Genomic DNA, 25324 nt, shown 5'->3' with positions numbered 1-25324 from the left:
CTAGGTTTGCTTAGAAGTAAGAATTTGCTTGTCTATGGCACTTTAAAAAAAACTTATGGATACAAACTTTGATTGAATAGCCTTCAACTAGAATCCATCCATAGAACGTTTCCATCTTGTCAATTCCAAAAAAGCAATGCTGGAATTTGTAAAATTTATGCAGGAGGTTAACAGATTTAACAGATTAGCAGAGTTGAAAGGGATCTTGTAGGTCATCTAGTCCAACCTCTTGGCTAAGCAGGAACACCCTACACCATTTCTGACAGATAGTAGTCCAGTCTCTTCTTGAAAGCTTTCAGTGATGAAGCTCCCACAACTTCCAAAAACAAGCTGCTTCATTGGTTGATTGCTCTCACTGTCAGAAAATTTCTCCTTATTTCCAGGTTGAATCTCTCCTTGTTCAGTTTCCATCCATTATTCTTTGTCTCCCCTTCAGGTGCCTTGGAAAATAGCTTGCCCCCCCCCTCTTTGTGGCAGCCTCTCAAATATTGGAAGACTAGTATCATGTCTCCCCTGGTCCTTCCCTTCACTAGACCAGCCATGCCCAGTTCTTGTGACCGTTCTTCATATGTTTTAGTCTCCAGTCCCCTAATCATCCTGGTTGCTCTCCTCTGCACTCTTTCTAGAGTCTTAACATCTTTTTATAGTGTGGTGACCAAAACTGGATTCAGTACTCTAGGTGTGGTTTTACTAAGGCTTTATAGAGTGGTATTAGTACTTCATTTGATCTTGATTATATTATTGATTGCATTAATCCTAATGCAATTTAGGATTGTGTTGGCTTTTTTTACTGCCATCGCACACTGTTGGCTCATATTTAATTGATTGTCCACTAAGACTCCAAGATCCCTCTCACAGTTAATGCTATTAATCCTGGTTTTACACAGTCTATAGGTGTACTTTTAGTTTTTCTTGCCTAAGTGTACTTACCTAAGGACTTTACTTTTCTCTACATTGAATTTGATTTTGTTAGCTAGGCCCCAGTGTATAAATCTGGATCCATCTGGATTTTGAGACTATCATCTAGGTTGATGGCTATTCCTGCCAGCTTAGTATCATCCGCAACAGTGGTAAGATTCACATTTTTTTACTACTGGTTCTGTGGGCGTGACTTGGTAGGCGTGGCATGACTTGGTGGGTGTGGCTTGGTGGACATGGCAGGGGAAGGATACTGCAAAATCCCCATTTCCTCCCGATCATCTGGGATCTGGGAGGCAGAGAATAGATGGGGGCAGAGCCAGTGGCATTTACCGGTTCTCCAGAACTGGTCAGAACCTGCTGAATACCACTTCTGATCCTCAAATTTGGTAAGTTCCCCTTCTATTCTTTCATCTGAAGGTGTTTTGAAGATATTGAAGAGTAGTGGGCCTAAGAGAGAACCTTGTGGTACCCCAATGTTTACTTCCCTCTGTGTAGATGTAGTAGCATTAAGGACTACTTCTTGAGTACAGTTTGTCAGCCAATTACAAATCCATCTGATGGTTCATAAACTCTTTTATCAGCATGAAGTATATAAAGTCTTTATCAGTGAGAACCACCAATAAGATAATTAACTAGTTAGAGCAGAGATGTGAAAACTTTAGAGGCTTTTGAACTTTCATCATTACCACATACTGGGTGTTCATGAAGTGTAGCAATATCTGGAGGGCTATACATTGCTTACAAGTGTATTAAAAGTCATGGGACCTCAAGTAACCTGTTAAGGGAGCAGGTTGCTTTCTTACAACAAATCTTGTTCACTTCCTTTCAGTTCTTCCCACAGAGGAATCAGTGAGCACTCTACAAACCGTTGGTCACGCAACCAACTCAAGAAGTGGTATTTAGCAGGTTCTGACCAATTCTGGTAGTGGAAATTTTGAGTGGTTCGGAGAACCGGTAAATACCACCTCTGGATGGCCCCGCCTCCATCTATTCTCTGCCTCCCGAGTCCAAGCTGATCTGGAGGAAATGGGGATTTGGTAGTATCCTTCTCCTGCCATGCCCACTAAGCCATGCCACGCCCACAGAATCGGTAGCAAAAGTTTTTGAATCCCACCACTGGACCAACTGACCACAACACCACACAGGACCTAGATAAGCAGAGAAGAAGCTGAATGAGACCAAACCCCCTGGTGAAGATGTTACTTAGTTTGGTAACGAAACATCTGGGAGCTAAACAGCAAGCTCGGAGAAGAGTCCCCTGCCAAATCCTACAACCCAAACCACGAATCTTCTCAACCATTTCTAGTCAGTGAGTAATTCTACCTGCCTCAGCTTTGAAGAGGTTATCCAGTGAACACTGAGGGGAGATAGAGCGTGAGCGAAGGCACACAATTACTCACCTTCTGAAGTGGTGGCAAGCTTTGTCTCTGTACAAGGTGTTGCTCTGCCTTTGCCAGCTTCCAGTCAGAGGATTTAGAAAATTCTGAAGGATGAAATAATAGAAAATACTTGTAGCTCGGGTTTTAGATTTTGGCAGTGGCTTTGTTCTCCAAGCTTGTTTCAATTTGGTTTCTGAGCGTTTCATTACGAGACTAGGTAACATCATCAGCTGAAGGATTCTGAAGGATACATAGAGAAATTTGATAGAGATAAGAATGGTTACTTACCTGTAACTGAAGTATCAGTGGTGACCTGTATATTCACACACCGATGATAATTTGTATTTTCACACTACAGGCAGTCCTCAATTTACAACCCTTAGTTTAGTGACTGTTCGAAGTTACAACGCCACTGGATAAAGTGATTTATGGCCATTTTTTACACTTGGAACCATTGCTGCATCCCCATAGTCACGTCATCAAATTTTGGATGCTTGTCAACGTATTTATGACGGTTGCAGTATCCAATGTGATCAAATGATCGACCTCATGACAAGCAAAGTCAATGGGGAAGCCAGATTCATTTTACAACCACGTCATTAACTGAATAACTGCAGTGATTCACTTAACAACTCTGGCAAGAAAAGTCATTATAACAAACTTAACAAACGTCACATTTAGCCATATAAGGTTTGGGCTCTATACTGGTTGTAAGTCAAGAACTATCTGTACTTCAGTAGCAATCATCAAAACACTGAAAAAATTGGTGGAACTCACAAGCGCACACCTGTTCTCTTTAGTGAAAAATAATCCAGCAAAACCTCAAAATGTACCATGTTTTTCAGAGTATAAGACGTACCGGACTATAAGACACACCAAGATTTTGAAGAGGCAAATTTAAAAAAAAGAAGTTTTTGCACTCTGCAGACCTCCCCAAAACAGCCCCTTTTTTTAAAGCGGCCTTTTTTAAAAAGAGCATAAATAGCCTTTAGGAGGCTTGTAGAGTGCTCCTGGGAGGGGTGGGTGAGGAGGGGCAAAAATGAGCAAAAAATGACCCGTTTTTTTTGCAAAAATGGGTCTGTTTTTTGTCAAAAAAAGGGCATGCATAGCCTTTAGGAGGCTTGTAGAGTGCTCCGGGGGGGGGGGGGCAAAATGAGCAAAAAAGGTCCGTTTTCCACTCATTTCTGCTCTCCCCAGCCCCCAGGAGCTATGCAGGGCCCTTTTGGTGGAGGGGGGGGGGGTTGGGAGGCAACAAAATGCTGTATTCAGTGTATAAGATGCACCCAGATTTTCATCCTCTTTTTTTGAGGCTTTTTGATGTATGGGATATCTATTCTTAAAGAACATAACTCACTATTCCCATGAGCCTTAGCAATTCAAAGCACTTACTTCTAATATAATATACCTATGACACAGGTTGCCAACAGATGACACTATTTATTCATTAAATCAATAAGGCAAAGATAAATCCAATCAGAGACCAGGTTTGGTACTCGAAGATGCAAATTAAGTATGGCTTTTAGAAAGTTGTTAACCATTGGCTGCAGAAGAAAAAAATAAAATGAATCCAAGCTAACTTCAGATAAGAAATCAGTATGTTGACATGACTGACAAGTAAACATGTAAAGGAAGATTTTAAATTTTAATGTGTTTTTTTAAAAAGAAAAAAAGATAACATGAAGCAGAAAGCATACAATTAGATTTCCTTTAGTAGAAGAAAGTAGTAACTGTGCATAATGTATAACTCTCAAATCATGTAGCTTTCCCGTAATTCCTCTTCAGACCCTCAATCAAAACCAGAAGCTGCAAATTTTCCAACTACTGGGGCATTTTAGAGACCCAAATCTTAGGAATCTCCTGGTAGTTTTTAAGCAAAGCATATATTCTCCTAATCACCATGATTGAAAGTTTATTGTAACATCATGATAGAAGGTTCACTCTTTCATACTGGTGTTAAGTGCAATACAAAAGGGTTGGAATTTACATTAATACTTAAAACACCCTTAGCTGACTGGAGAAATGGAGCAAACTATGATAACTTTGCCCAACATGGTATGAGAAAAATGTTTTTTTTTTCTTCTCTTGCATAGGAGAAGAATGGACTGAAATGAATAATATTTCTGTCCACCGGAATACAAGGACAATCCACAGAAAATCATGACCCAGAAGGTTATGCAATAAGTGATATATGGGAATGCAAATAGCTTAATGTAAACTTGTCTTCACTCTTAAAAGAGACACCAAAACCCAAATGTATCTGATTTCTATTCACTCCATGTCCACATTGTTGTGTCAATTCAAGCAACAGGGCAAAAGACTTGTAGTTGCCTGAGAAATACATAGACCACTGATGGCTATCCTTTTTGTTGTCACATGCCAAAAGCACCCATAATGCAATGCGCACACAACCCCCCTCCCCCTGAGCATACACGCACAACCCGCTGTGCCCCATTTTGGGCCTAGTAGGGCTCCCTGCAGCCTCCTGGGGGCAAAAATGGACCATGGGCCTCCCCGCACCACACCCCCACTCTCCCCCCACCCGGTGCATGTGCGCGTGATCCCCTTGTGTGCATGCAAGTGTGTCTCCAACATACGCCCCGCTCCCCACCCATTCGCAGCAAAGACCTGAAAATCAGCTGGCCAGCGGGAGGCATGCACACATGAGCTGGGTGACGGCTTGCATGCCCGCAGAGAGAGCTCTGCATGCTACCTGTAGCACGCATGCCTTAGGTTCGCCATCATGGATATAGGCAGATAGTTCCGCTGAATACAACCAACTCCAAAAGTCTACTATAGACACCAGAAGACAAAACTTTGTTCCCTCTGCATTTGTCGACTTTTCAAAGAACCATAATATAGTATAACCTTGTCAGTAGGTGTCTAGTGATACAAGAGTCTCCAAACATGAACCCTGCTCTTTTAGGGAAACATGCTTAGGGTGCAGTACTGCAGCCACTTCAGCTGACTGCTATCTACAGTTCGGCGGTTCAAATCTCACCGGCTCAAGGTTGACTCAGCCTTCCAGCCTTCCAAGGTGGGTAAAATGAGGACCCAGATTGTGGGGGCGATATGCCGACTCTGTAAACCGCTTAGAGAGGGCTGAAAGCCCTATGAAGCGGTATATAAGTCTAACTGCTATTGCTATTGCTACTTTGAGCCTTCGTACCAATAAAGCAAAAGATACCATTGAAAAAATGTGTCCCTTTGAAAAATTTGCCTGAGGCCGCCTTCTCTCTAGAAATTGTCCTATCCTCTCAGGAAGAGGCATTCATGGATCTCCATGGATGGTACTAAAGGCACCAGCCCTGAAACAAATATGTGAGCAGATGAGTAATAGGAATAATCATTATTATGATTGACATATGTTGTCATATGTATGAGAGAACAGGCCTTATTAAAGCACCCAATGACCTGTGGCTACCAATATCAAATTGGACATAAGAAGAAGAAGTGTATTGGAATAAGAAGAAGTCAAAAATTTTCCAGAAACAGTTGAAAATTATGGCCATACATGTTTATGAAGAGTCTCAATTATCCAGGTCATGGTTGTCCCATAACCGACCTTCAGAGTGTCAATGACTCCCAAGGAACATAAATCCTTCCATTGCTCGCCATTCAGCCAGAACTGAAGAAACTTCTTGAATGAGAAGCAAAATATCTTTGGCAGGGGAGAGAAAGAAGGAAGTCCGGTTTTCTTTTGAAAAGCATCTTTGGGATGTTATGCCCAGGGGTGGGTTCCTGCCAGTTCTAACCTCTTCTATAGAAGAGGTTCCACAAACCTACAGTGCTGTTTAGAACCGGTTCCAGCTCCCCCCACCGCCAGTCCGCACGTCATCAAGATGAAGAGCGAGAGGAGGAATTCTGGGAGTTGAAGTCCACAAGTCTTAAAGCTGTCAAGTTTGAACACTCCTGGGGTTTTTTTCCCTAAAGGTTTAGGGGTGCAAGGGACTTGTAACTTGACAGCTTTAAGACTTACGTGCTTCAAATGCCAGAGTTTCTGAGCCAACATTTTGGTTGCTAAGCAAGAGCGTTGTTAAGTGAGTTTCACCACATTTTACAAGTTGGCCATGCCCAACCAGTCACATGAAGCCAAGCCACTCCCACTCAGTCTCATGGCCTGCAAGCCACTCCCACTAAGCAGGCCACACCTACAGAAGAGGTTCTAAAAATTTTTGAAACTCACCACTGGTTATGACCATACAGTTTCAAAGCACAATGGTGCTACTATAAGTCTATTGTACCAACAGAACAAACAATATTTTCCTGAGGATGGAAATACTGTGTCATCCCCCCCCATGGGGGCCTGAATCTGTGGAGAACGAGCCTGAGCTAGAGCTGACAGAGATCGAGGGGGCAACTTTGTTGGCTTCGGATTGAATGTGGGGAGGAGCAAACCGAGGTAACCAGGCCCCCTCAGGATTGGGATGGCTTGTTAGTAGGAAGGAATGGGGGCAGGATGACTAAGAGAGGGCAAGCAGTAGACATGAGGAGCAACAGAACTCAGGCAATGAACAAGGACTGCCCCCTCCTGATCCCCAAGCATGGAGAGTGGAGAGGAGGTGGGAACAGCGCAGGCCGACCCGACGACTCGGGAGGAGAGCACCCTGCTCTCTTCACAAGGCACACTTGGGGACTGAGATTTAGGGAGATGCTGTGGGAGGAGCATTTGTCAGGAACAAATGCTTAATTGGTAGTTGGGTGTACCAGTTCAGACAAATGGTGTTTGCAGGACTGCTTGCTTCTCCCTTACTTGTGACTCAGTGCCTTCTTCCTGACTTTGTGGACCCAGTTCCTTGTTCCTGATTTTTTGAACTCATTGCTTGTTCCTTGGTTTGTGGATTCATTGTTTGTTCCTTGTTTCATGGACTCGTTTCCCTGTTGCTTTGTTTTACTGGACTGGGTGCAGCCAGAGGCTGGTGTGTGTGTGTGTGTGTGTGTGCGTGCGTGCTTGCGCGCGCGCGCACACACACACACACACACACACATGCACTTTCCTCTGGGACATGCCAAGAATGTGGGAGCATTTGAGGGAATGTATGGAGCATTAAAGGGGAGTTTGATCTTTGTACCTTGTCTTGGGTTATCACATACTGTATATCAGGTCCCAACTCCTGGTCCATGGCCTGGTTCCGTTCCGTGGACTATTGGGAACCAGTTTGCATACGCAGTGGGTGAATATGCAAAGCTCCATTTGCACAACCAGTGGCAGCAATCACAAAACCATCCCCTCCCCCTGCAACTAGTCCACAGGTATACCAAGATAACTCATAAAATGTGATGAGAAGGCAAGGTATGTCCTTTCTGTTCTATGTTTACAAGAATGTGTTTTGATTGAGCCGAGGTGGTGCAGTGGTTAGAGTGCAGTACTGCAGGCCACTTCAGCTGACTGCTATCTGCAGTTCAGCGGTTCTAATCTCACCGGCTCAAGGTTGACTCAGCCTTCCATCCTTCCGAGGTGGGTGAAATGAGGACCCAGAGTGTGGGGGCGATATGCTGACTCTGTAAACCGCTTAGAGAGGGCTGAAAGCCCTACCTACTCTCATGGCCTTCCGCAAAGCTATTAAAACCTGGCTTTTCTGGCAGGCCTGGGGCCCTTGACCTCTTGATTGAGGTCCGGCCCCTCTCTGATTGGGTGTATGTTGTGCTTTTTCTTAACTTTGTTGTGTCTCATTGTTTTAATTCTTTTTAAAATAATTTTCATTTCTGTAAGCCGCCCGGAGTCCTTCGGGATTGGGCGGCCTAGAAAGTCAATAAATGAAATGAAATATAATATAACTGCTATTGCTATTGCTATTGTGGAATATTAGGAAAAAGACAGGCTCATTCTTTCCTCAACCTCCATTTTACCAAAGGCAATCCTTTGATATTACTGTTAATTATATTAGGAACTAGACAGGACTGGGATATAAAGAATGTAAATGCCCAGTTGCCACTTAGAATTGATTGTGGGACATTTAAAGCAAAATTTACCATTCCACCACAAAAAATCTGGGGGGGAAGTGACCGTAAGGCAGGGCATCAATCTTAACTGTCCATGGTTATAACCTGTTGGGATAGTAATGATGACATTCACTTTTAACCAACCCATGCTGGGAAGCTTTATCCAAGTTCAGGATTGCCCAAAGTATCTTAATGGTAGTTGAGAGACCTGATCCAATTAATGTGAAGCTTGAGAAGTCATCATATCATCTTGCCCTATCTCAGTTAAAAGGAAGTGGGGTGATAATGGTGATGCCTTTTCACTTCATTTTGACCTTGGTTAAGATACCTGCAGGATGCTTGGACAGCAATTTTATGCTTGCTGTGCTCGCTAAGGAGCAGTCAACTGGTTTAAGGTTGTTCTTTTATTGGCAACTCTGGCCGTGCTGACGCTGGAGAAAAGGCTGAGATGGGAGGAGAAATGAAGCAACACGGGCTCCTGTAATTTTCTCAAGCAGCTTGCTGTTCCACACCACATGGTGGTCTTGGTAGTCTTAGCTTAAGGCGGAGAAAGGAAAAGACATTGAAAGTGTGCAGGCTTGGGTTGAATATTTTCATATCTTGCTCAGCGATGCTCCAAATGTCTCAGTTTTCACATAATGTCACTCTGAAGTCAAAAGACTGATTCTCTATTCCTTCTTCTGAGATGGTTAAACTTATTTTACAATTGAAAAACCCAAGGCAAAGCAACTGAGGGTGATCTGACTTCAGCAGATCTGTTCAAGGTAAATGTGACTGCTCTTTCCTTGAGAGCTGATGGAGATCCTGTCAGCCTCTGTTTTGCTGCTTGCTTTTCCGCTGCCATTGAAACGGGGAGGGGGGGGACATGGTATTTGGGTGAGGGAAATAATCTGTACAGGAGGACTGTTAATTGGGAGTTGTTCTCACCATTCGTTTGCGCATGTGGAAGGAGGGGAGTTTCCCGCCAAGTCCAGCATACCAACCTGATGATGCTTTTTGAAGATGTCTCCCACCTGACAGCTGTGGAGATATACGATTGGACTATGGACTGGGGTACCAAGGGGAATGAATCATGTATTGATATCTATTTGCTTTCGTGCTCTTTTGCTCAGATCCAGCTTTGCTTAGCTTCTTATTACTTGTAATCAGTAAAAGTACTCTTAATTCTGCAAAATGGAGTTGAGTGGTTTCTTTCTTGGTTATTAAATGGAGAAGCCATGACAGATCCATCATTTATATCTCTATCTATTTGTCTGTCTGTCTGTCTGTCTGTCTGTCTGTCTCTCTGTGTGTATGTTCCAGCATAACTCTGGAACACCTGGAGCAATTTCAACCAAACTTGGTACACAGATGACTTACTCTCTGGAAACAAATACTGTGGGGGGTAAGATACCCCTAACACCCCTATGACTGTGTGTTCTGTTAAGATACAGCCTGTTGTGCCTTAAAATGACTTCTACTGTACAGCACAGTGGAGCTGCCATGGTGATGGCTTCACATTACTCCACAAGGGGGCTCCCTCTGGTAAGGGGGAAAATCCAACATTAGAAATTACATTTGGTCGGGACATTTTCAACAAGGCTTTGATTATTCTTGAGGACAAATGTATGGCCATGATCAATAAAACATGACTGCAACTCGGACTGTGTACACCACTATGAGACTGACACCACGTACTTCACGCAGATTACATACCAGAAACGAACTACAATGCCAAACAACTTAGTGCATATATCGTGGACAAGAAGCCAGTTCTAAATCAAGGTCAGAAAAAACCCATACCAAATGATCATGGATCAGTTAGCAAAACAATAAGGTGGTATCATTTTTCTTAACTCTTCTGGGGGCACAGGGAAAACATTTTTAACTAATTTAAGTATTGCCAACACTATACATATAATGCATTCCTTTTCCTGTCTAATACAGGATTGGGATAAATAAATAAACACCCGGACAACGCCAGATTATCCAGCTAGTACTAGATAAAAACCAGATAGGACGAATCTGATGAGTATTCACTCTATCAGCTGGGTGAGCATGGGAGGCAAAAGTAGTAGATATTGGATGAGGCAGGACAATATCTCAGTGGAAGAACAAGCTGAGAGCACTACCTTAGGAGGAATAGTTGACACTAGCTCAATGTTTTATTCCTCAAGATGTAACAGAAAAATGCATTAATCCCCTTCAGGATATCATCTTTCTTGCCTTCATTGACTTAAAGGCAACTTTTGATTTGATTTCTACAGATAGGTTATGAGAAAAATTGGATGCTCCCTCTATCAGTGATGACTTTTGATACTGATTATGAGACTGCATGGAAAGAATACACTGTGCAAATCTATTGTGACATTTTCCTCATTAAGAGTGAAGCAAGGATAGATTTTGGCTCCCTTACATTTTTAACTTGTATGTTAATTCTTTGTTGGAAGTGTTGATAAAACCTGAGAATCATCCCCATTGTTGGCCAAGAGACCAGTTTTGATATTCTGATCAGCAATCTTCTCTACTGTACAAATACACCTATTTGAATCTTTAAACTAGGGATGTCCAACCTTGGCAACTTAAAGACTTGTGGACTTTAACTCTCAAAATTCTACAGGCAGACTATAACCAGTCTTTTCACAAAAGAGAGTGAGGATTTAAAGCAGGAATTCTGGGAGTTGAAGTCCACAGGGTTAAAGTTGCCAAGATTGGACATCCCTAGCTTAAAGCATGTGTGCGCCGGAACAAGAAAAAGCAATGGGCGACAGCTGGCGTGCCCGGAGAGATGGCTCTGCATGCCACTTCCAGCACATGTGGCATAGGTTCACCATCACAGGTATACAGGAATTAAATTCTACTGTCTCTTCTCTGCGGTATAATGATTTATGTCAAAATTATAGCTGAGATTCATGTTGGGACAAATCTATTACTTGTTCAAGCAGTATTCCAGAATTGACAACTTATCCTCATACAAGTTTATTCCAACGTGATTGATTGATTAACAGGTGGAGAGAGATTTTAGAATGAAAAAGCGGAGGTTCACTCATGATGCAATTCAGTAAGAGACTTAACATTTCAGAATACCAAATATTTTTTGTTTAGATATAGACTAAACTATATCTGTTTGTTATACAACACATAAAAAAAGCTGTTGTTGTCATCAGATTTGAAATCAGGCTCAAATAATTGACAAGCACAAAGGCCACCATATGACCTTAAGCTAATCTTATACAGAACTTTTTTATTTTTCTTTAAAAAAAAAAACACAAATATGTCATTTGTCAATCATTAAAACATTGAAGTACAATTTTTTTTTGTTGTGTGTACCCCTCCCTCCCTCCACCCCCCCTCCTCCTTCCCCCCCCCCCCCCCCCGACTTCCCAGAACCCGTACCCGGTATGGATTTTTAACTAACACAGTCTAAAATCTATTGAGAAAAAAGAAATAAAGAAATTAATGACATTCTAGATTGACCTTAGCTTCTTCTTACTGAACTAACTTTTAACAGTTTAAATCATTTCTGATCTTAAGCATAGGCTAACTGGAATTTCTTAGTCCCGTATTTATTTTGTATATAGTCAATCCATTTTTTCCAGTCTCGTTTATATCTCTCATTTGAATGATCTTTGAGATATGCCGATATTTTAGCCATTTCAGCTAAGTTTGTTACTTTCAATGTCCATTCTTGGATTGTAGGCAAGTCTTCCTTCTTCCAATATTGCGCCACCAACAGTCTTGCTGCAGTTATCAGGTGCAAAGTCAAATTGGTCTCTACCACTGTAAAGTCAGTACATATACCTAGTAAAAATAACTGAGGACTAAACTTTATCCTTCTTTTAAAAACATTTTGCATGACCCACCATATTTTTATCCAAAATGCCTTAACCTTTTGGCAGGTCCACCATATATGATAATATGTAGCATCGAGAGAACCACACCGCCAACATTTAGGCTGTACATTCGGATACATAGAAGCCAACTTTTTAGGATCTAAATGCCATCTATAGAACATCTTGTAAAAATTTTCTCTCAGATTTTGAGCTTGTGTAAATTTCACATTTCTTACCCAGATTCTTTCCCATGTATCCAACATTATTGGTTCCTCAATATTTTGAGCCCATTTTATCATACAATCTTTAACTAATTCTGTTTCCGAATCCATCTGTATTAATACATTATATATCCTCTTTATATGCATTAAGCTTTGATCTCTTATTTGTTTAAACAGATTATCCTCAACTTGAATAAAACCAATTTTTTGATCTATTTTCCACCTAGCCTGTAATTGCCCATACTGGAACCATGTTTGAACTACCTTCTCCTCTTTTAATACCTCTAAAGATTTTAATTGTAATACCCCCCTTTCCGAGGTAAGAAGCTGTCTGTAAGTAATTCTGTCCTGTTTTTGTGCTGTATTCATATTTTCAATTGTGTGTCTAGGAATTGCCCACATGGGTATCTTGTCATTTAATTTATATTGGTATTTCTTCCAGACCCGCAATAAAGCATTTCTTAAAATATGACTTTTAAAGTTCTTATCCAATTTTTTGTTGAATAACAGGTAAGCATGCCAACCAAATAGCAGATCGTGTCCCTCAATGTTCAATATTCTATCATTGGTTAAGTGAATCCAATCACTAATTACAGATAATGCCACTGCATCATAATATAGTTTTAAATTAGGTAGTTTCAATCCTCCTCTCTCACGTGCATCTTGCATTATTTTCATCTTTACCCTCGGCTTCTTTCCTGCCCACACAAATTTGTTAATACCCTTCTGCCATTCTAAAAGGTTCGCATCTTTTTTTAGTATAGGTAACATTTGGAAGAGAAATAAAAATTTTGGTAGAATGTTCATTTTCACTGCCGCTATCCTACCCAGCAAAGATAGGTGCAATTTCTCCCATTTTTTCATCTCTGTCTGTATGCTATGCCAAAGTGGTTCATAATTATGCTTATATAATTTCCCATTTGAAGTTAAAATGTTAACTCCAAGATATTTGACTTTTTTAACTACCTCACATCCTAGCATCACTCCTAATTCTTCCTTTTGTTTAATATTCATATTTATAGCTAATATTTTGGTTTTTCCTAAGTTTATTTTAAAGCCCGACACTTGACCATATTGATTAATCATATTCATTAAAACCATACTGGATTCCTGCGGTTGTTCCAATATTATAACCAAACCATCCGCAAAAGCGCGGACTCTATATTCTTGCTGCCTAATCTTGATCCCTTTTAAACCATCCACGCCCCGTATTTTATTCAACAATACTTCCAAAGTTATAATAAACAATAATGGGGACAAAGGACAGCCCTGTCTTGTACCTTTTCCAATTTGAAAAGAGTCTGTTAGACTTCCATTGACTATGATTTGTGCTGTTTGCTGTTGGTATATTGCTTTAATTGACTGTAAAAAATTATCTCCTATCTGCATTTTTTGCAATATCTTCAGCAGAAATTGCCAGTTAACTCGATCAAAGGCCTTCTCAGCATCCAAAAATATAAACGCAGCAGGGATCTGGTTGTTCTTTCCCAAATATTCTAATGCATTAATAATTAATCTGACATTACTTTTCATCTGTCTCCCTTGTATAAAACCTGTTTGGTCCGTATGTATCAATTGTTGAATGACCAACATTAACCTATTTGCTAATATTTTAGTAAAAATTTTATAATCTACATTCAGTAATGAAATGGGTCTATAATTTTTGGGTTGAGTAGTATCTTGATCTTCTTTGGGTATCAAAGATATAAACGCTGTCTTCCAAGATGGAGGGACTTTACCTTCCGTTTGAATCATATTAAATAATTCTCTAAGAGGTTCTACCATTTCTAACTGTAAGTTTTTATAGTAAACCGCTGTCAAGCCATCTGTACCTGGTGCTTTCCCTGGCTTTAATTGCTTAATTACCTGCAGGATTTCCCCCGAGGTTATTGGTTGATTCAATTTTTGCCTGTGTTCTTCTCTAACTGAAGGTATTTTCTCCTTGTCTAAATATTTGTCTATGTCTAAACCATTAATTTTATCCCCTTTATACAGTTCTGTAAAAAATTCCCAGAAAGCCTTTTGAATCTCTTCCTGTTGGAACACCTCCTTCCCTCTGTAAATCAGTTTAGATATATTTCGAGTTTTCCTTTTTTTCCTAATCTGATAAGCTAACCATCTGCCAGGTTTGTTTGCATTACAAAAAGTATTGTGTTTTGCATATAATAAATTAGTAGCTACCTGGTCAGAGATCAACATGTCAAATTGAGATTTTAATATGTTAATAGTTTCCTTAACCTTTGTATCGTCTGGTTTCCTTGTTAACTCCAGCTCTTTTCTCTTAATTTCCTCTTCCAGTTCTGTTCGTTTTAACCCTTGCTTATTTCTATGTGTTTTATTTATATTCATCAAAACTCCTCTCATATACGCTTTGCTTGCATCCCATACAAATTCCATAGATGTACCCTTATTCATATTCAAAACAAAATATTCAGATAGTAATTTTTTACAATCATTAATATAATTTTCATATCTAAATAAATTTTCATTCAGTCTCCAAAACCTTCTTGCCTGCACTACCCTTCCCAACTCCATCCAAACTGGGTTATGGTCCGAAAGGACTCTAGCTGCAATCTTTGTTTTCTTGACCCTAGAAAGCAAATCATTAGTGGTTAGAATAAAATCAATCCTTGAAAGGGATTGATGCCTGTCCGAGAAGAAAGTGAAGTCATATTCCTCTGCATTTCTTTCTCGCCAGATATCTCTCAATTCAAAATCATCCATAATGTCAAAGAAGGATTTGGGTAACTTTGCTCGCATCTTGGTATTTAGGCGGGAAATCTTCTTATCTCTCTTAGTGTCTATCACTCCATTCCAGTCACCCAATAGTATACAGGAACTATAGTCCCACTGTACTAATTTAGCATGAAGATTTCTATAGAATCTATCTTGCTGTTGATTGGGTGCATAAATTCCCAAAAGTAATGTCTTTTTCCCTTCTAAGATTAAGTCTAAAGCAATATATCTTCCGAAGGGATCTGCTTCTATTAATTCAGCTTTCATATCTTTTCTTAAGTATACAACTATACCATTCTTCTTTTCCATAGCAGAAGCTGCAAAATGTTGACCAAGTTTTGAGTTGATCAAATATTTTTGATCAGTTGACTTGATATGAGTTTCTTGCAAACAAATTACATCGTTCTTAAACTGTTTAAGATAATGAAATATTTTCTTCCTCTTCTGTGGAGAGTTCAGTCCGTTGACATTCCATGTTAAAATCTTAGTTATCATCTTTGGTTGGTTGAAGCATTTTTAGAGCTTCCTGCACGGCCTGTTTAACCTTAGGTTTAGCTCCTCCCACTGCTTCCAGATTTGTTGTTGTAGTTCCTTGATCGATGGCCGATGATTGTTGATACTGTTGCTTCTTAGCTTGTTTCTCCATACGTCTAGTAGTCATGCGGCTAGGTCTTGGTTCCATAGCACCTTGCACTTCTAGAGAAGAGAGATGCTCCATCTTGTCTGGTGGTTGTGTAGTTTGCTGTCTATCCTGTCCTTCTTGTGGTCTTTCTCTAGGTCCAGATGGTGCAGGGTGTCCGGCCTTCAATATATTATAATAAAAATCTCGGGCTTTCCATACAGAGTTGAGGCGGTACCTTTGCTTATCAAATGTAAATATGATGCCGAATGGTGCATCCCATCTATACTGTATCTGACGGTTTCTGAGCTCTTCGGCCAAAAAAGCGTAGTCTCTTCTGGCTCTTAACATTTGAGGTGGAATCTCTTTCAAAACAGCCAGGTCTTGACCGCCAATTTGAAGCTTAGTGTTATAAGACGCTTGCAGTACCATATTTCTGAACTCTCTTGTAGTAAAATATATAACGATGTCTCGAGGAAGCTGCTTCTGCTTTGCCAGCCAGGAGTTAACGCGGTAAGCTTTGTCAATTTGCCAGCCTTGGTTGGTCCCTGGTCTTCCCATCAGGCGGTCAAAAGCTTCCGATAGGATCTGTTTCAGGTTCTCCTGTTTCTCCTCACGCAGCCCCCTTACTCTTAATGCGAGCTCCATTTGTCGGTACTGTATCATAATAATTTCTTTTTCGGCATTTTCCACTTTTTGTTCCACCACCTCTGTTTTCAATGTCAAGTTAGCATTGGCATCATTAAGAACCTCTAGAGTATCTTCCACTCCAGAAATATGTTCTGTTAATACAGTTACAAGACTCAGCATGTCGTCTCTAATTTTATCAACCTTAGCCTCAAATTTCTCATACAACTCCTGTTTAAGTCCTTTTATTTCACTTTTAATTTCACTTTTAATTTCTTCTTTCATTTCTTTTATTTCCTCTTTTCTCTCCTCTCTATTATCTCTGAGTTTATCTTCCATTTTAATTGTCTGTGCATTAAGAGCCTCGCTTAGATTACTCAGAAAAAATTCTTTCGTTAACACATCCCCAGCAGGGGGCGTAGGAAGCGGAGGCTGCAGCTTTGTGCCAGGCACTGAGGATGTGCCCCTGGAAGTAGAGGGTGACGACTTCAAGTTAATATTTGGTTTTGAGGCCATTTCAAAATTTGTCTGCCTGCAGTTAATAAAACCCTATAGCCTAAATATGCAGCTTTAAGTAAAGAGGCTTTTATTTTGAAGTTTAAGGCTTGGCAAAACTTTCAGTGAGTAAACATTGTAACAAGACCGTTCAACAGATTCATCACCATTTAACTTCCAAATAAGCAAAGTTAATGAAGGAGTAAAATTCTTCTATTGTGAAACCAAAACATTTGATAAGCTATCTCTTTTGTTTTGAATTCTTTTGAAGTCTTGTAAGAATTAGCAAAAAGTGTTCGTTATTACCGGAGAAACCAGCCTGCTCGGCGCCATTTTAAAAGCCTCTGAGTAAATAATTTTTCGGAGGGGAAAAAGAGAAGAAGCTAAAATGTTGATAAGCAATTATTGTCCTCGCAGTAAACGGATTCAGCTCGTGATAAGATTAAATCAAACAAAACTTAGAGCAGAGTGGGAGAGACCTACTTTGTCCTGCACAAGGCAGTTTGAAGTTCCCAGCACGGACAGCCGTTCTGCCTTGGGCTAGCCCCCCTTTCCTTGCAAGCACAAAAGCTGCAAAAATCGAAGAGCATTTGCCAGCAAAACAGTTTCTTCTTTCCCTCTTGCCTGAAGGATAAGAAAACCTGATAAGACGTCAGATGGAAGATCCTCTAAACAGGTACGTAGCCAGGAATTCGGAGGCAGCTGATTTTTTGCTGCCCCCACCAGTAACTCCTCCCAGGAAGTTCGACCTTAAGCTAATCTTCACCAACATGGCCACCTTCTACACCTGTAGACTTTACCTCCCACAATTCCTCAATCTACATGGCTATAGGTGAGGATTCTGGGAATTGAAGCCCATGGATCTTGATACTGGAAGTGACTAGGTTGAATAAATCTAATATAGTATGCTGGTACGAAGAAAATGGAGAGTGTGCATTTTGCATGCTGTGTGGTTCTCTTTGGAGGTGCACATGCAGTCAAGCAGTGGAGAAAGAAGTAAATTTGGTAGTTGAGAGTAATATTTGACCAGGTGACCAAGATCTTCCCTAAGCAAGTAAAGGATATGTGTTGAAAACTGGCAACAGGGTTTCAAGCTATGGTTGAAATGTCTTTGAATATTAGTAACTCAAGTTGGTAGTTATGTTGGAGACATCTCCTCGAATGGGGATGAAATGTTTCCAACTCGCCAAGCTTGGAGCTCAAACCAACAACACTTCAAGCTTTTTCACTGCACTACAGTAAAATTACTCCTTGCTTAAGAACGGAATACTTAGCGATTCTTCAAAATTACATCCGATCCCCTGAAAGCTAATTATAACAGTTCTGGAGTTGGCAAGGGCTATACACAGCCTCATGTTTACATGAGCACATTTCAGATGTTTGGCAACTGGCTCAACTTTACAGCTAGTTTCAGCATCCCATGGTCATATGACAGTAATTTATGGGAGGTTTTTTTTGCATGTTTCCAGCCTTTTTGTTTTGGGTACAAACCCCATGGGAATTCATGGATTTACTTAGCAACTACCATATTCTCTAATGACTATGGTACTCACTTAACAACCACTCCTTTTTTTTTGTAAAATTAGATTCAATCACTTGGGTGCCCCTACTTACAATGGTCATGACTTATGTCACAAATTCTTGGTTTTATTGTGGTCATAAATCAAGAACTACTATATGCCAAGAAAATGTATATGTAGGTCCAAATACAACAACTGGCCCAATGAACAAATATATTTTATGGAGCAGCATCAAGATGCCTTTGATCTCATTTACCAATATTGGGCACATTTCTCTAAACAAAAAAAAAAAGATATTTAGAAATGACAATTAACTGACCACCTGCCCGTGGTTTCTTGCACAGAGAATAGGATTCTTTTCTTTCACTTCTAGTATTTATCTTTTTTTTTTTTAAAAAAAAACCATCATTGTAGCTTTTTGTCCAGAGAGGGGATAGTTAGATGTACATTGGTAATAATTTAATGTTTTATACTGGGATTATTGAAAGAGATGTGCTGTAACAATGGAGTTGTACAGAGTTTTGATTATATCACAGATAGATTTTTTTTCACTGCCTCGCTCTCTGTGGAATTGAAGTTTCTTAGAACTTACGGTTATGACAAGAGTTTTAAGAGAATGAAAGGATTTGATATAATAACTGTATCTTGGTTGCATTGTAAAAAAAATGAAATGAAGTTATCTTTTGAACTAACCATCACTTTTGTTGTGATGTATAGCTAAGCACAACTGATTTGCTACAATTTAGAAACTGACAGAAAACTACTATTATATCTGTAACAAACAGTTTAATTTGTAGGTAAAGGACCCCCAAATTGTTAATCAAACTAGTAAGTATATTAATACACATTAATCAGTGGTGGGATTCAAATAATTTAACAACCGGTTCTCTGCCCTAATGTCCAGCTGGGTAGGTATAGCTCGGTGATCATGTGACCATGTGGGCGTGGCCAACTCAGCGTCACTCAGGTCAATGGGTGCTTCTCCTTAGCTGTTACAATGTAATAAGGGTTAAGCGGAAAGGCAGTTTCTGTAAGCAGGGCAATAAAGATTAGGCTAGTAACAACACCAGAATGTTTCCTTCCTGCCTTCCTTACAGGATTAGCCCTGTAAAGTGGAAAAAAAACAAAAGAAGATTTCTTCCAACAACCAGTTCTCCGAACTGCTTAGAAAGTTAACAACCGATTCTCCCGAATAGGTGCTAACTGGCTGAATCCCCACCACTGATGTTAATCTATTGTGAGAATCAATGTAGTGTAGTTAAGCTTGGCCAGGGTGATACAGGTTAAAATCCACCCTGGCTTATTGCGTGATTTTGAGTAAGTCAATATTAATTAATATTACAATCAATATTAATTAACATTACAAGTCCTTGCATGAAGAAAATTAAGACAAGGAACCACTGTGTCTTTTATGAAAAGGGGGGTTAAAGCCTAACAAAGAAATGCTTCTGTTAATTAATCAGTGAGAGCTACTTCTAAATCCACAATATTAACAAATAATGTTGCACTTTCTTGAAGTTTAAGTTTAAGTTAATTAAAATAAATAAATAAAATTAAACTTAAACTTAACACTTTCTTGAAGCAATTTGTTTCTAATATGAAAGGTAAAATGAAAAGAAAATATTTTTAGGAGGAGAAGCGGCAGAATCTGGGTGCAGAGTTAAAAGAGGAATCAGCCTAGAATTCTTATGTAACCACAAGGAGGAGATGGTGAAGAATAAGAAGTTGAAAACACGAAGCAGCTTAATACAAGTGAGGGCAATGTGGATCTCTGTGGAAATGTTAAACTATAACTCCCAGCATCCTTAGTACAACTGGGTGCATATAATGGAAGCTAACGATCACCACTGTGGGAAGACCAAAGATATCCTACTGTTGCTTGAAGGCAGGGGTGGGATTCAAACATTTTAGCAACTGGTGCTCTGCCATGTTGCTGGGTGGGCGTGGTCATGGTGAGTGTGGCCTACTCTGCCTCCTGCACCATGGTGCGGGGGAGTGTATTTTCACCGTTCCCAGGCTCTGGAGGCTTTCCTCGAGCCTCTGGGAGGGCAAAAACAGCCTCCCCCGGGCTCTAGAGGCTCTCTGGAGGCCAGAAACAGGCCCGTTTAGGGGGTGGGTGGGGTGTCCTATGGCCTATTTATTTATTTCTCTTTTTTTTGAGAATATTTTATTTCCATTTTCATTTTCATACACTCACATGTATACTATACATAGCCAACACCATACAGCATTAAGCAATAATTACATCAGTTCCTCTTGTCAACAATGCCCCAGAAAATAGAAACCCAATATAGCTCTTCCGCTCTCCATACACCTCTTTCCGAGGTGGCACAGTGGTTAAATGCAGCACTGCAGGCTACTTCAGCTGACTGCAGTTCTGCAGTTCGGCTGTTCAAATCTCACCGGCTCAGGGTTGACTCAGCCTTCCATCCTTCCAAGGTGGGTAAAATGATGACCCGGATTGTTGTTGGGGGCAATATGCTGACTCTGTAAACCGCTTAGAGAGGGCTGAAAGCCCTATGAAGTGGTATATAAGTCTAACTGCTATTGCTATTGCTATTGCTTTCTTCCACCACCCTCCAACTTTCTATCTTCCCTCCATCATCCCCTCTACCCTACTTCCCCTCCCCCTCTACCACTCCTCTCTCCACATCCACTCCCCCCCATCCTTCTCACCTTCCCGCCCCACTCTCTCTCCCATCCCTCTCTGCCCATCTTTCTTCTTTCCCACTCCTCCTCTCCTTGGTGTATTTCCGCTACATGTCAATATACTTGGCCTATCTTCGTGCTGCCTCTTTATTTCAAAGAGTAGTTTAAGTTAAAATACTGGCTTTGGGGGCTAGAGATGGAGTTCTTTCTTTGAATGCTCTAGAGACAAGAGTCCGGCTTTGGTTTACAAAAACAATGCTTTGTAGGGTAAGCTACTTGAGCAGGTGTTGGTAGTTGAGATTTTGTTTTCTGATCATCCTAGTACTGGAGTGATTATAAAGAATGTGAAGTATAGAGTGGAAGTAATTTGGCCAATTACGGTGAATGGTGTTTCTACTGGTTTGGTGGCTGCCCATGTGATTGTGATGAAGGTGGCGATTAGTACTCAGAATGTGAGTTGTGCTATTGGGTGGAAGGTCATTGATCGTACATGGGAGGTGTGAGTAAATGGTATTATGAATAAGATAGTGATTGATTAGGATTAGGGCAATTGTTCCCCCAAGTGGATGGATCGGAGGATGCCGTAGGCGAATAGAAAATATCATTCTGGTTTAATGTGTTGTGGTGTTACTAAGGGATTTGCTTTTGAATTTTTTTGGGGGTCATTGAATATGTCAGGGGTGAATGATAGGATGATAAATAGTATGGTGATTATTATGGTTAGTAATAACATGTCTTTGTGTGAGTGGTAGGGGTGGAATGGGATTTTATCAATATCTGATAAAATGGAGGCCCATTTTTTACCCTCCCCAGGCTCCAGAGGCTTTCCTAGAGCCTCTGGGAGAGCAAAAACAGCCTCTCCTGGGCTCTGGAAGCATTCCGGAGGCTGGAAACAGGCCCATTCCGGACTTGTGGAACTTCTGGGAGACCCATTTTCCATCCCCCCCCAGAGCCTCCATGCGGACCTTGCACTTACCTGGAATCCAAAATGGGCCACGTGGAGACTCCTGGGAGGGGCAGGGTGGGGCTGGGTGGGCGGGGCCAGACAGTCCTTGCAACTACCGGTTCGGTGAACCAGATGTAAAATTAGCATCCAGTTCACCCAAACTGGTCCGAACCGGCTGAATCCCAGGACTAGGAACCCAGGAGATAAGGAACCTGTTAGGTAAGCTTCTCGTTGGGAGAGTGAGTGTATTCAGAGAAGCGTTGTGAGAGTTGTGTTGGAGAACACACAAACCAGCATACAGAGACACTGCAGTTTAAATAGGCTTTTACTTTCGTGGAAATAGAGGTATCAGAGTCCATCAAACAGTCCAAGTCATACACGGATGAGACAGTCAGTCATCAATGTCTTTCAGTTAAGGGATAATCCAAATAACGTAGTCCATAATCATACAAACAGCCCGGTACTCAAAGTTTGCTAGCAGTTGCAAAACTTACAATAGCTCACAGCACTTTCTCACAGCCAGTTTCCAAAACACTCAGATCCAATCACCCCAGCATCTAACAAAGAGAGAGCTAACAGTCATTCTGGCTCCCTCTTATGGCCAATTGAGGAAACAGCAACCAATCACATTTTACAGTATGATTTAAAGAAACAGGTATAGCATTGCTATATGATTTATATATTGCCAACCCAACTGCTAGATTATATTCCTAACAGAACCCAATACTTGAAGTAAGACCTTGAGTGAAGTAGGATGGGAATCTATTTTTACAAGCTCTTTATGTTAGTATATGATCCTCAGGAAATCCCAGGTCTGGGCAGTTGAAGACATGGTGGCAATATATAGCTAACATGTGGGCTTTTTCCTTCTTTTTATTCATGTTCGATTCTCAGAGCCTGCCTGGACAAGTTCCTGCAGTTTCAGAATTTTCAGAAATGGTTTGCCATTGTCTCCTTCCTAGGGCTGGAAGAGAGCGACTGGCCTAAGGTCATCCAAAAGGCTTTGTGCCTAAGGCGGAACTAGAACTCACAGTCACCTGGTTTCTAGCCTAATGTCTTAGCCACAACACTAAACCGGCTTACATTTTACCTAGTAGGAATACTGATATCATTTGGTATCTTTTCTTTTCATTTGATATCTTTCCTCCTGATTTGTATTTGTTGTTTAGCTTCAAAGTTTGCAGCCTTGCTGCTGCTGCTGCTGTTGTTTTTGCTAGCCTCCCATCCAAATGCTAACCAGATCCAACCTTGCTTAGTATTTTCAAGATTCATCCATCCTGGCCAGAGGTTGCCATCTGTAATGCAGTTTAATACTCCTAGTAAAAACATGCTGGATTGCTTTGAACTACATTGTGGTGGTTCAACATTTAATTCTGTGGTCATTTTCAGATACTCAAAGGTAGATGCAGCCATTATCTCCAAGGCTGTTGGATCAGTTCACCAAAACAGGGAAAAGAATTCAAATTCTTGATTTTTTAAAGAAATGCCTCTAGACAAAACAATAGCTATTAGTACTGTCTGCCAGAGCAGGATTTGAAAACATAGTTAATCACCCTACACAGCATAAAGAGTAACTTTGTTTTGCATATTTGGGGATTTGTACATATTTGTTCCTCGCCACTTTGATCTAAGGCTCCTTTTCATCCCTTTCGCCAGAATTGGGGAGGGGAGAGATATATGCTTATATATATATAAAAAACCACTGCAAGTTTAGACAGTGTCTCCTCAAATTTGGGGACAAAGAAATCCTCCAAAGATGCAGCAGCCCAGTCAAAATTACAAAGTACTAATTCTAAAATTAACTTGCTCTGGGATATTTTAAAATGGTAGATTGCTAGTTCTGAGCTGATGGGTGTTCTCCTACTCTTGATGAAATATAGAAGTGGTTTATTACATATATAATTACATATCCTTGCCCAGTACGGTGATTTCCTAGTTGTAGAATAATAGACTAAATGCAACCAGACGGTCTGTAGTATCAAAAGGGTGTTGCATCATAAAAACCTGTAGGAAACAACGGATTAGAAAGGCTAAACATACCCTTGTTTCCCCTTTCTTCCCAGATCTGAATTTACTCTGGTCTTCTAAGGCAGTTCTGCTTCCTTGCACTTCATCTAAAATGGCCTTCAAATAGAGAAGCAACTTGGTGACTGAGTTCGCACAGCACATTAAATATGCCATGGATTTGGTCCTGCAATTAATTCGTTCCCAGGACCAGCAGGGTCCAAACAAGCACCATTCACTGAGCAGATTCACACCACAGTCTAGAATAGGTTAGAATGAAAATGTTTACTTTGTGGCTTATCATGAGCCTATTATTTGAGGCATTAACAAACAATCTCTTTTAAGTCATAGGCCTTCATTCAAAGGTCCCACCTTGCGTTTTTTTTAACCTTCCTTAAAAGTGCCCTGCTAACTTGATTAATCAGTTGAAAATATTTAATTACCCTGATTTCCTATTTAAGCAAATGTTTGTATTTAGGTAGATTTAACAGAGTGCATTTTTGTCTTAATGTTGGCATTCTTAGGGATCAAAAGAGGTGGTTGTGGATGTTTAAAAAAGGTGACAATGGTGGGGATTTGTATTGTGGCCACTGTCTTCACTTTTTTGATTCATGTAAAAAATGGGAGGGTTTTGATCTCACAGTTGTAGCTGTCAACTTTTATCTGTTCCTTTGGACAATGCTGCTCTTTCCAAAAAAACAACCCACCAATCTTTCTCAAATTGCACAGGTACAGTATAGGCGGTACCTTGCTCAATAGTAGTAACTGTGAGGGGGATTTTGGAGTCCTAGTGGACAACCGTTTAAATATGGGCCAGCAGTGTGCAGCAGCTGCCAAAAAAGCCAACACAGTTCTAGGCTACATAAACAGAGGGATACAATCAAGATCACATGAAGTGTTAATACCACTTTATAATGCCTTGGTAAGGCCACACTTGGAATACTGCATTCAGCTTTGGTCACCACGATGTAGAAAAGATGTTGAGAGTTTAGAAAGAGTGCAGAGAAGAGCAACAAAGATGATTAGGGGACTGGAGGCTAAAATATATGAACTGTGGTTGCAGGAATTGGGTATGTCTAGTTTAAAGAAAAGAAGGACCAGGGGAGACATGACAGCAGTGTTCCAATATCTCAGGGGTTGCCACAAAGAAGAGGGAGTCAAACTATTCTCCAAACCACTTGAGGGTAGGACAAGAAGGAATGGGGGGAAAGTAATCAAAGAGAGAAGCAACCTAGAACTAATGAGAAATTTCCTGACAGAACAATTAATCAGTGGAACAACTTGCCTCCAGAAGTTGTGCATGCTCCAACACTGGAGGTTTTTAAGAAGAATTGGACAACCATCTGTCTGAAATGGTATAGGGTTTCCTGTTTGAGCAGGGGGTTGGACTAGAAGACCTCCAAGGTCCCTTCTAACTCTGTTATTTTATTCTAAATTAAAGGGCAAAAGTTAAAA

The 25324-nt window shown here is 40.6% G+C and overlaps 1 protein-coding gene across 1 annotated transcript in view; it reads right to left on the bottom strand.

Annotated features, from left to right (window-relative positions):
• Positions 1 to 25324, bottom strand: part of SAMD12 (sterile alpha motif domain containing 12) — a 325551-nt gene that overhangs the window by 26710 nt on the left and 273517 nt on the right. Inside the window, exon 5 of the mRNA XM_087706751.1 lies at positions 2322 to 2404. Within this exon, the coding sequence (XP_087562877.1) occupies positions 2322 to 2404 (83 nt within the window). The remainder of the gene's footprint in view (positions 1 to 2321; positions 2405 to 25324) is intronic.

Source organism: Thamnophis sirtalis, unplaced genomic scaffold (genome assembly GCF_051295495.1).
Source record: "Thamnophis sirtalis isolate CommonGarterSnake01/CBP01778 unplaced genomic scaffold, rThaSir2_p1.2 scaffold_2, whole genome shotgun sequence".
In the NCBI taxonomy this organism is placed as follows: Eukaryota; Metazoa; Chordata; class Lepidosauria; order Squamata; family Natricidae; genus Thamnophis; species Thamnophis sirtalis.
Note: the sequence above shows the minus strand (reverse complement) of the source record. Positions and strands in the feature narration are given on the sequence as shown.